At 40.4% G+C, this 12,188-nt stretch overlaps 1 protein-coding gene across 1 annotated transcript in view; it reads right to left on the bottom strand.

Annotated features, from left to right (window-relative positions):
- The window catches only part of ddb1 (damage-specific DNA binding protein 1), a 260,804-nt gene that overhangs the window by 177,853 nt on the left and 70,763 nt on the right, over positions 1–12,188 (bottom strand). Inside the window, exon 6 of the mRNA XM_034160167.1 lies at positions 11,155–11,252. Coding sequence (XP_034016058.1) covers positions 11,155–11,252 — 98 coding nt within the window. The remainder of the gene's footprint in view (positions 1–11,154; positions 11,253–12,188) is intronic.

The raw sequence follows: 12,188 nt of genomic DNA on the forward strand, positions 1-12,188 counted from the left end.
ACATCAGCCACACTAAGCCACGTAGTGCCATGATAGCGCCATGATAACACCATGTTGGTGCACGTTTAGGCATGAGTTTGGTCCAAACCTCCAGCCCTCCCACATCTGATCCCTTCAAAGTGTGGGTTTTCAATTCACAGATTCACAGCAGCATTTAAAAATGTCCCTTTTTTCTTTTCTTTTTTTAAATGCAGTCCAAAAATAGACACTCCAGCACAGTTCCGCAGTTGTGCGCTGTGCGCCAGGCTGCTGTCCACCTGTAATGCACCAGAACAGCTAGACCCGAACCACGGGTTCCTGAAGAGCCGCCTCTGTGCTCCTCACTGGCTCCGCGGCTCTCTGGCTTTTCTTCTGCGGCTTTAAACACACAAAACCTTATCTTTGTCCGTTTATTTCTGCAAAATCACTCTTTTGCGCGCACGCTGCTGTTGTCCTTTCATGGACAGCCGCCTCTCTGCTCTTGTGGCTTCCTTTCCATCCGTGGCTTGCTGGCTTTATTTTTTCCTTGGCTTTAAACACAATCATTTTTACAACGTGAATCCACTTTTAACTTTGTGTTCGTCCGTTTATTTCTGCAAAAGCGCTCTTTTGAGCGCGGTGCCGTTCTGCATATAGAATGAGGGGACCGTTGTATTATATACACCTGTGTATCATTTTTTAATATATATATATATATATATATATTTCTTCTGCAGCTTACAAGTCACCATGAAACTGCTTTTAACTTTGCGTTATGTCTTCAAAATCGGTCTTTTGCGCGCTCTCCACCTGTGTTGCCGCACAGCTCCTACTCTTAGCTGCTCCACGGGAGTTATTATCTTCCATGGCTTTAAACACACATCCACTTTCACGCAGTCACCCAAATTTTAACTGTGTTCATCCAATATTGACTGAAAAATCACTCTTTTGTGAGCTGGCGTTCTGCCTAAATGCTCCTTTGAAGCGTGATGATGAGTCACTGCCTCAGTGTGCACACACAGCGGAGCTCATGTGATCCATTAATTCCAGAAGTGATTAGAGGTGTTTTCAGCATCCAAGGTTTGACAGAAAATGATTAATCCGCTACAAAATAATTATTTTATATAGACTCCAGCGCAGAGAGCAGGTGGAATTGTGTGCGCAAGAGAGCTGCTCCAAAAATAGCCTCTCAGGTCCTGCCTCAGTGCGCACACACAGCAGAGGTCATGTGATCCATTGACAAGATATTAAATCAACATACTTTTACATACAACATTTTATGTGAATGAGATTACCAGCAGTTATCAGCATGTATAACTGAGTATCATCAGCATAGCAATGAAAGGGGAGAAAAGCAGGGGGCCTAAGATGGACCCCTGTGGAACCCCAAATTTCATGTCACTAAGGTTAGAGGTAGTGTTAATGTACAAAACACAGTGAGAACGACTGGTCAAGTATGACGTCAGCCATGCAAGGGCACTCCCAGTAATCCCAAAATGATTTTCCAGCCTATCAAGTAGAATATGATGATCCACTGTATCAAATGCAGCACTGAGATCTAACAGCACCAGAACCGTAGTGGTGTCTGAATCCATTGTAAGCAGAAGATCATTCACCACTTTAGTGAGAGCTGTCTCTGTGGAATGATATTTTCTAAAAGCAGACTGCAGTGGCTCAAAGAGATTATTCTCAGTAAGATAGTCTATGAGTTGCCGTGACACCACTTTTTACAGAATTTTAGAGCAAAATGATAGATTTGATATCGGCCGATAGTTTGTCAATACACTAGAGTCAAGATTAGATTTCTTAAGTAATGGTTTAATCACTGCAGATTTGAAACATTTAGGAACAGATCCAGAAGTTAAAGAAAGATTAATAATTTCCAGCACAGTCGACCCAAGAGTGGACCACAGGTCCTTAAACAGTTTTGTTGGTATAAGATCAAATAAACAGGTTGTGCTTTTTGTAGATGTTACGAGATTCGTCAGCACGCCTAGAGAGATACTATCAAATTCTGTAAATGTAGGTAATACCTCAGTAATGGCACCCACATCAATAGCAGGGTGTAGTGGCTGGGTTAAGGCATGCTGGGATATGTTTAACCTGATGTCTTCTATTTTCTTCTCAAAGTAATCCAGGAAATCTTGTGCTGTAAAAGGACAGCGAACTGCAGGTGGTTGTCCATGAATAAGTGTTGCCACTGTGTCGAACAAGAACTTTGAGTTATGCTTGTTTTTGTTGATCAAATCAGAGGTCCACTTTTTAGCCAGAAATGCATGCTTATACTCTTAGGCCGGGTTCACACAGCAGGATAATTAGGCCGATATCGGACCCGATCTTCTCCTTCCGACAATCTTAACGACGCCCCGACAATCGTGATGACACTAAAGATAATCTTATCAGATATTCCTCCTGTGTGTGGTGTGTTCAGAGCGCTCTGATCTGCTCGGAAGGGCGTCAGGAGCGCGCCGATCGCAAATCGGGGATATTCAACATGTTGGGATTTTTTTGGCCCGATATCGCAGTGTGTGTTGTGTCCTTCAACCACAAACGAGCTCACAGCCTGCTGAATGTGACGTGAAGCCAATCAGAAAGCGAGGTGACGGATGCACGGAGTGGAAAATACAATCAAAACAGCTGTTCTGACTTACCACTGTCTCCACTCCTTTAAAGAATGCCTTTTCTTTTTGTCTTGTTTTTTTCCCTCTGCTTTAAATAGTCAATCAATCAATCAATTTTTTTTATATAGCGCCAAATCACAACAAACAGTTGCCCCAAGGCGCTTTATATTGTAAGGCAAGGCCATACAATAATTATGTAAAACCCCAACGGTCAAAACGACCCCCTGTGAGCAAGCACTTGGCTACAGTGGGAAGGAAAAACTCCCTTTTAACAGGAAGAAACCTCCAGCAGAACCAGGCTCAGGGAGGGGCAGTCTTCTGCTGGGACTGGTTGGGGCTGAGGGAGAGAACCAGGAAAAAGACATGCTGTGGAGGGGAGCAGAGATCGATCACTAATGATTAAATGCAGAGTGGTGCATACAGAGCAAAAAGAAAAAGAAACAGTGCATCATGGGAACCCCCCAGCAGTCTACGTCTATAGCAGCATAACTAAGGGATGGTTCAGGGTCACCTGATCCAGCCCTAACTATAAGCTTTAGCAAAAAGGAAAGTTTTAAGCCTAATCTTAAAAGTAGAGAGGGTGTCTGTCTCCCTGATCTGAATTGGGAGCTGGTTCCACAGGAGAGGAGCCTGAAAGCTGAAGGCTCTGCCTCCCATTCTACTCTTACAAACCCTAGGAACTACTAGTAAGCCTGCAGTCTGAGAGCGAAGCGCTCTATTGGGGTAATATGGTACTACGAGGTCCCTAAGATAAGATGGGACCTGATTATTCAAAACCTTATAAGTAAGAAGAAGAATTTTAAATTCTATTCTAGAATTAACAGGAAGCCAATGAAGAGAGGCCAATATGGGTGAGATATGCTCTCTCCTTCTAGTCCCCGTCAGTACTCTAGCTGCAGCATTTTGAATTAACTGAAGGCTTTTTAGGGAACTTTTAGGACAACCTGATAATAATGAATTACAATAGTCCAGCCTAGAGGAAATAAATGCATGAATTAGTTTTTCAGCATCACTCTGAGACAAGACCTTTCTGATTTTAGAGATATTGCGTAAATGCAAAAAAGCAGTCCTACATATTTGTTTAATATGCACTTTGAATGACATATCCTGATCAAAAATGACTCCAAGATTTCTCACAGTATTACTAGAGGTCAGGGTAATGCCATCCAGAGTAAGGATCTGGTTAGACACCATGTTTCTAAGATTTGTGGGGCCAAGTACAATAACTTCAGTTTTATCTGAGTTTAAAAGCAGGAAATTAGAGGTCATCCATGTCTTTATGTCTGTAAGACAATCCTGCAGTTTAGCTAATTGGTGTGTGTCCTCTGGCTTCATGGATAGATAAAGCTGGGTATCATCTGCGTAACAATGAAAATTTAAGCAATACCGTCTAATAATACTGCCTAAGGGAAGCATGTATAAAGTGAATAAAATTGGTCCTAGCACAGAACCTTGTGGAACTCCATAATTAACTTTAGTCTGTGAAGAAGATTCCCCATTTACATGAACAAATTGTAATCTATTAGACAAATATGATTCAAACCACCGCAGCGCAGTGCCTTTAATACCTATGGCATGCTCTAATCTCTGTAATAAAATTTTATGGTCAACAGTATCAAAAGCAGCACTGAGATCTAACAGAACAAGCACAGAGATGAGTCCACTGTCCGAGGCCATAAGAAGATCATTTGTAACCTTCACTAATGCTGTTTCTGTACTATGATGAATTCTAAAACCTGACTGAAACTCTTCAAATAGACCATTCCTCTGCAGATGATCAGTTAGCTGTTTTACAACTACCCTTTCAAGAATTTTTGAGAGAAAAGGAAGGTTGGAGATTGGCCTATAATTAGCTAAGATAGCTGGGTCAAGTGATGGCTTTTTAAGTAATGGTTTAATTACTGCCACCTTAAAAGCCTGTGGTACATAGCCAACTAACAAAGATAGATTGATCATATTTAAGATCGAAGCATTAAATAATGGTAGGGCTTCCTTGAGCAGCCTGGTAGGAATGGGGTCTAATAAACATGTTGATGGTTTGGATGAAGTAACTAATGAGAATAACTCAGACAGAACAATCGGAGAGAAAGAGTCTAACCAAATACCGGCATCACTGAAAGCAGCCAAAGATAACGATACGTCTTTGGGATGGTTATGAGTAATTTTTTCTCTAATAGTTAAAATTTTGTTAGCAAAGAAAGTCATGAAGTCATTACTAGTTAAAGTTAATGGAATACTCAGCTCAATAGAGCTCTGACTCTTTGTCAGCCTGGCTACAGTGCTGAAAAGAAACCTGGGGTTGTTCTTATTTTCTTCAATTAGTGATGAGTAGAAAGATGTCCTAGCTTTACGAAGGGCTTTTTTATAGAGCAACAGACTCTTTTTCCAGGCTAAGTGAAGATCTTCTAAATTAGTGAGACGCCATTTCCTCTCCAACTTACGGGTTATCTGCTTTAAGCTACGAGTTTGTGAGTTATACCACAGAGTCAGACACTTCTGATTTAAAGCTCTCTTTTTCAGAGGAGCTACAGCATCCAAAGTTGTCTTCAATGAGGATGTAAAACTATTGACGAGATACTCTATCTCCCTTACAGAGTTTAGGTAGCTACTCTGCACTGTGTTGGTATATGGCATTAGAGAACATAAAGAAGGAATCATATCCTTAAACCTAGTTACAGCGCTTTCTGAAAGACTTCTAGTGTAATGAAACTTATTCCCCACTGCTGGGTAGTCCATCAGAGTAAATGTAAATGTTATTAAGAAATGATCAGACAGAAGGGAGTTATCAGGGAATACTGTTAAGTCTTCTATTTCCATACCATAAGTCAGAACAAGATCTAAGATATGATTAAAGTGGTGGGTGGACTCATTTACTTTTTGAGCAAAGCCAATAGAGTCTAATAATAGATTAAATGCAGTGTTGAGGCTGTCATTATCAGCATCTGTGTGGATGTTAAAATCGCCCACTATAATTATCTTATCTGAGCTAAGCACTAAGTCAGACAAAAGGTCTGAAAATTCACAGAGAAACTCACAGTAACGACCAGGTGGACGATAGATAATAACAAATAAAACTGGTTTTTGGGACTTCCAATTTGGATGGACAAGACTAAGAGACAAGCTTTCAAATGAATTAAAGCTCTGTCTGGGTTTTGGATTAATTAATAAGCTGGAATGGAAGATTGCTGCTAATCCTCCACCCTGGCCCGTGCTACGAGCATTCTGACAGTTAGTGTGACTCGGGGGTGTTGACTCATTTAAACTAACATATTCATCCTGCTGTAACCAGGTTTCTGTTAGGCAGAATAAATCAATATGTTGATCAATTATTATATCATTTACCAACAGGGACTTAGAAGAGAGAGACCTAATGTTTAATAGACCACATTTAACTGTTTTAGTCTGTGGTGCAGTTGAAGGTGCTATATTATTTTTTCTTTTTGAATTTTTATGCTTAAATAGATTTTTGCTGGTTATTGGTAGTCTGGGAGCAGGCACCGTCTCTACGGGGATGGGGTAATGAGGGGATGGCAGGGGGAGAGAAGCTGCAGAGAGGTGTGTAAGACTACAACTCTGCTTCCTGGTCCCAACCCTGGATAGTCACGGTTTGGAGGATTTAAGAAAATTGGCCAGATTTCTAGAAATGAGAGCTGCTCCATCCAAAGTGGGATGGCTGCCGTCTCTCCTAACAAGACCAGGTTTTCCCCAGAAGCTTTGCCAATTATCTATGAAGCCCACCTCATTTTTTGGACACCACTCAGACAGCCAGCAATTCAAGGAGAACATGCGGCTAAACATGTCACTCCCGGTCTGATTGGGGAGGGGCCCAGAGAAAACTACAGAGTCCGACATTGTTTTTGCAAAGTTACACACCGATTCAATGTTAATTTTAGTGACCTCCGATTGGCGTAACCGGGTGTCATTACTGCCGACGTGAATTACAATCTTACCAAATTTACGCTTAGCCTTAGCCAGCAGTTTCAAATTTCCTTCAATGTCGCCTGCTCTGGCCCCCGGAAGACAATTGACTATGGTTGCTGGTGTCGCTAACTTCACATTTCTCAAAACAGAGTCGCCAATAACCAGAGTTTGATCCTCGGCGGGTGTATCGTCGAGTGGGGAAAAAACGGTTAAAGATGTGAACGGGTTGGCGGTGTACACGGGGCTTCTGTTTAGGGCTACGCTTCCTCCTCACAGTCACCCAGTCGGCCTGCTTTCCCGGCTGCTCGGGATCTGCCAGGGGGGAACTAACGGCGGCTAAGCTACCTTGGTCCGCACCGACTACAGGGGCCTTGCTAGCTGTAGAATTTTCCACGGTGCGGAGCCGAGTCTCCAATTCGCCCAGCCTGGCCTCCAAAGCTACGAATAAGCTACACTTATTACAAGTACCATTACTGCTAAAGGAGGCCGAGGAATAACTAAACATTTCACACCCAGAGCAGAAAAGTGCGGGAGAGACAGGAGAAGCCGCCATGCTAAATCGGCTAAGAGCTAGTAGCTACGCTAAGCTAGCGGATTCCTAAAAACACGCAAAGCGAATAATGTGTAAATAATTTAGAGGTGATTCAGCAGAAGGAGTGCTTTAGTTAAGGCACGTAAAGATTACACTGGGAAACAAATCGTAATCTAGATAACTAGATCAATCTAACTGCGCAGATCAAACAGCTAACAGATACAGAAAAACACCGCTGTGCTCCGGAACAAGAAGTGATACAATACCGCAGTGAGAGCCGACCACCAGTAGAGTCAAGTAAAAAAGTAAAAAAAAAAAAAAAAAAAAAAAAAAAAAAAAAAAAAAAAAAAAAAAAAAAAAAAGGTAAAAAAGTAAAAAAGTCTTGAAAAAGACTATTAGTTCAAAGTCCAAAGCAGCAGGTAGTCCACAAAGTACCTCTGTTTGTTTACTCTGAAGTCATATTTAATCTCAAGAGATTTTGCGAAATTTCCTGTCTGACCTGAGAACGTTCGTGTGTGAAATCTGTTCGTGTGTGGTGTTGTTCTTACCGTGTGGCTGAACACCACACACTGTACCACCAAACCTGTTAGAGCTATGATTTTTATCTTCACGTGTATGGTCTCTCAGGTTTTGGAAACCTCAAGATAATTTTAAAATCCTGTCGTGTGAACCAGGCTTAAGATAGCATCACGCCACGCAAGGTGGAATACTTCTAATTTTGAATGACGCCATTTCCGTGCTAGACCTCTAGCCTTATGCTTGAAGTCACGCAAGTAATCACTGAACCAAGGTGACTGTGTTTTTGGGAGGGGCACAATTTTAACAAAGGTGGCGCAATCATATTGAGTGTAGTTTTGAGCACTGAGTTTAAACTATCCACAAGTCTGTCTACTGACTGGGTATTTGTCAAATGTGAAGCTAAGACATCAGGCAGTCTAGCTTTGAGTTCAGTCTTAGTTGAGGAGTTGATGCATCGCTGTAATGATATATAAGGTTGTTGTTCCACTAAACACGGCAGCGAAACTGTAAACTTAATAAGTGAGTGATCAGACACCACTGATGTAAGAGGCATGATGTCAATATTCGTGACAGCAATACCACATGTGAGAACCAAATCCAGGGTATTTCCACTAATGTGCGTCGAGACCTGAATGCATTGCCGAAATCTTAATGCATCCACAATTTCCATAAATGATCTTCAGAAGGGATCAGAAGGCTTATTTATATGAACGTCATCAATGATCAGAATGTTATCTGCACTTGTTGAGAAGTTAGAGATGAACACACCAAACTCATCTAAGAATTCAGAATATGGGCCAGGAGGCCTATATACAGTGACAAAATAATATGGCTAATTTTCATTCTTCTGACCTTGGCAAAGTGTAATATCCTGAGCAAAGCAGAGAATCAGATGCTCAAACGAGTTATATTTGTGACCCCCAACAGCTAATAAGCTAAACCTAGAATTATAAATAAGAGCAACAGCCCCACCTTGCTTCGTATCACAAGGGATGTGACTAAATATATATGCCCCTAGTGGTTGTGTTGTTTTGTTACTTGGTTTGTCTTGTGTGCCATGTGCTCCTTGCCTTTCTTGGCCAGGTCTTGATCTCAATGGGTTTTTATTATCTGGTTAAATAAATGCTGAAGAAGGAGAAGAACCACCTGCCAACTGTACCAAGACATCAGAGGTGAATACTATCGACAGATTTCGACCAGGCAACAAGATTTTGAAAACATTAACAATGAGGGAAAAAAACTTCCATACCTGCTGGGGCTAAATAAAACACTGTGGAGAGCCGACAACAAGTTTAATGAAGTATTATCTATATTATAACAGTCAAATGGCGTGTGTGTGTGTGTGTGTGTGTGTGTGTGTGTGTGTGTGTGTGTGTGTGTGTGTGTGTGTGTGTGTGTAAAAATGGTCAATGGACTGTATTTACAGTCATTCCATGTGAAAAAATCTTCCCGGGTCACCGACTCGGATTATCTTTTTTTTTTTTTTTTAGGGTTAGGGGTTTAGGGTTACCCACATATATCTGATGAACACATGCAAAATATTTCTGCTTAATTCCAAGTAGTTTTTTAGATATAATTTTTTTTTTTTTTTAATAAGAGGACCCACAATCCCATTTTTCACTCGCAAATGCATTGAGGTTTTTTTTTTTTTTTTTTTTTTTTTAAAGGCATTATCTCAGCTAAAAATACAAATATAAAGATCAAATTTGGAATACACCCTATTTAGTCACCCCGGATACAGTAGTAAATTTCAAAAAATGGGATACAGCACTAATTTTTCATTCTGTAGCATCACAAAAATGGCAGTTTGTCCATTCTGTCCAACATTTCAAAGAGCTGTACTAAAGAAGGGATTCGATGGATACTCTTCATATTATACACATATCTGGGGTACTAGTTATATGTGTGTAAAACACTGTGGTCATAACTTGAAGGGTTTTTGAAGTATTGACTCTTGAAAATCGAACATGATTGCAGAATGTCAAAAATAGGCTTCCAGTCTCTTTATGAGTTGATCATGTGGTCAAGTGCTCAGCCACTTCATCATTTTTTTGTGGAGAGCTTATTGATAACCTTTATGTCAATTTTTTATCTAGCTCAAATGCCTTCATAGTGAAAATAACTTGCAAAGTAGGGTACCATAACATGGTGTGAACCAATTTTGAACCTGCATTTGCATATTTAGAAAGCAATAAATCAGCTCTGAATGGAAGCATAAAACTCAAATTTGGTATTTACAATATTTGGCACTCAAATAATGGATCAACTTTGAAAGATAGATTACTGAGCTTATTTTTTTTAATCATCAGGAGAATCTATGCCATGTCTCTGGCCTCAGCAGTCAGCAGTGTCAGTTATCTGTGGGAGTAATGAACTCAAGAAATTCACCCACCTTGGCAGAAACCTAGGCTTCATTTAAATGAGCAGTAAGTTAAGGAGACCCAGGCGAACTGGGTACTACTTGTATCATGAGGGACTGTCAAGTAACACTTTGGTTATGTAGCTCAGTTTTTCTGAGCTCAACCCAGCATCCAGGTGTCTCAGTGCTGAGGACTCCAGTGACTAGACAAGGCTAAAATGACATGGCTAGTTTTAGGAAACAGCTACGGATTGGGAGTCTGGCAGGGTGATTGACAGCAGGGCCCTGAGGTGATACTGTGAGATGGTGAGTGCAGTAATGAGCAGCATCTGCGCACGTCCACCACAGAAACAGATTAAACTGGCAATGCATCCTGGGTTAAAAATAAATAAAAACACAGGAAACAGCATGCAGTTGAAGGGCCTAATGTCCCGGCACCACTTAACAGGCCGGATGTATACATCAAGATTTGTCATCACATTCATGTAACTAACAAAAACAGCAAGGTACAAAACATGTAGGCACATGTCTGCCATTATTGTTCAAGAGTCATTGTGTTCACGAGGAAAATTATTTCTGCCTCACAAATATACAAATCTATGAGCATAAGTTACCACAAATTTAATAAGCTCATTTCCTGCACAAGAGGTTGTATATATGAAGATAGATGCCATGCATCATCACAGATTTGTTGAATTCACAAGACAAACCACTTCAGCCACATTAATATACACGTTTATGCTCCGAACAGCCGTAAAACCTAATCAGCCTTTCTACAACCCAGGAGGTGATGATTTACTGAGCATCGTTATCAGCTTAAACTGTTCCTAAGAATCAGTCCACACACAATGAGACAGACAAAAATGCATGATGAGAGAGTATCCCACAGACAGAGGGCCCACAGAATAATAAACACTATCATTATTACCATCATGAAAAGGGCCACGTCTGCCTGCTTTTGTGCAAGTACAATGACTTTTTCTTTATGTAGCTTCACTCAGATTTGGCTACTTTACATTAAAAAAACTATCTATAGACTCATATTTCTGCTGTATCCTCTAATTATTCAATTATGAGACTGAATGACACAAAAATTAAGGTGATCTGTTTATCACTCGACTGTATCCTCTACACTTGAAATTGCAGTTCTGAATTAACTGAAAACACAATTACAAACCTACATTTGAACAAAACAATGACAACACAAGGGCTGATAACATAACACTCAGAAACAAGTATGGTACCTTGATAGTGGGTGGTGCAATAGCCAAGTATTTATCTCCATTGTGATAGGTGATAGACTCCTGTCCTATGATTATAGCGCCCCCAAATGGTTCTGGCACTGAAATGCAAGCACATAAAATAATCAATGCAGTTTCTTCAAAGAAAAAAAACATTGTATTTATATTATCTTTATCAGGACAATCCTAAAAAGAGGTTTTGGTCCAGATTAGTATAAAGACCATAATGTGATGGGGAGACCACATTCTCTGATCCTGTACAGCAGTATTTAAAGATCACTGAATACAATCTCAATCTCAATTTATTTATAAAGCACTTTAAAATGCACCAACAACCAAAGCGCTGTACACAACAAAAACAGGCAAGTTAAAATAATTTAATAAATAAAAAGTTACAGTTAAAAGCAAAAACACACACACACACACAAAAAAAAAAACAGTGTCAAGCTGTGTTAAAAGCCAAAGAGAAAAAGCACTTCATGACTTCAATTTGTCCTTCATTTCACTCTCTGGTGACAGAGAAGGACACGATAAACTTATCAGTACATAACACAAGTCTGAGTAGGAGACTAAACACCGGTGCCTCCTTTACACGCTACATGGCCAAGATATCAAACCTAATGTTCCCTCTCAGGAAGTGAAACAAGTCACTGGTGTCTCCCTAAATAACCATTTGTTTGACAGAGTCATTCCAGCAGTACCCAACGATCCTCTGAAGGGACACAATAAGAGACATCCAGTCATTACATTCCTCACTGTTAGCTTCCAAGTCACAGTCACAACCAAACAATAACCTTGTACTTTTCACAAAATGACTCGCTGCAGTCTTTTAGATGTGCAATGTCTGGCTACAAGTCAAAGTACACATTCATCATGCTGCAATCACATGGACTAAATCCAGCATGCTGGTTGTTACAGCAGAATTCCTCCTGACATGTACTGCATTAGTGGCAGATTGTACATGAGGACATTAGGCTTGGTCATTTTTCAGTGTTAACAGCAAGAATTATAATTTACTTCATTTTGCACAGCAGTGT

This window comes from Thalassophryne amazonica, chromosome 2 (assembly GCF_902500255.1).
Source record: "Thalassophryne amazonica chromosome 2, fThaAma1.1, whole genome shotgun sequence".
NCBI classification, from domain to species: domain Eukaryota; kingdom Metazoa; phylum Chordata; class Actinopteri; order Batrachoidiformes; family Batrachoididae; genus Thalassophryne; species Thalassophryne amazonica.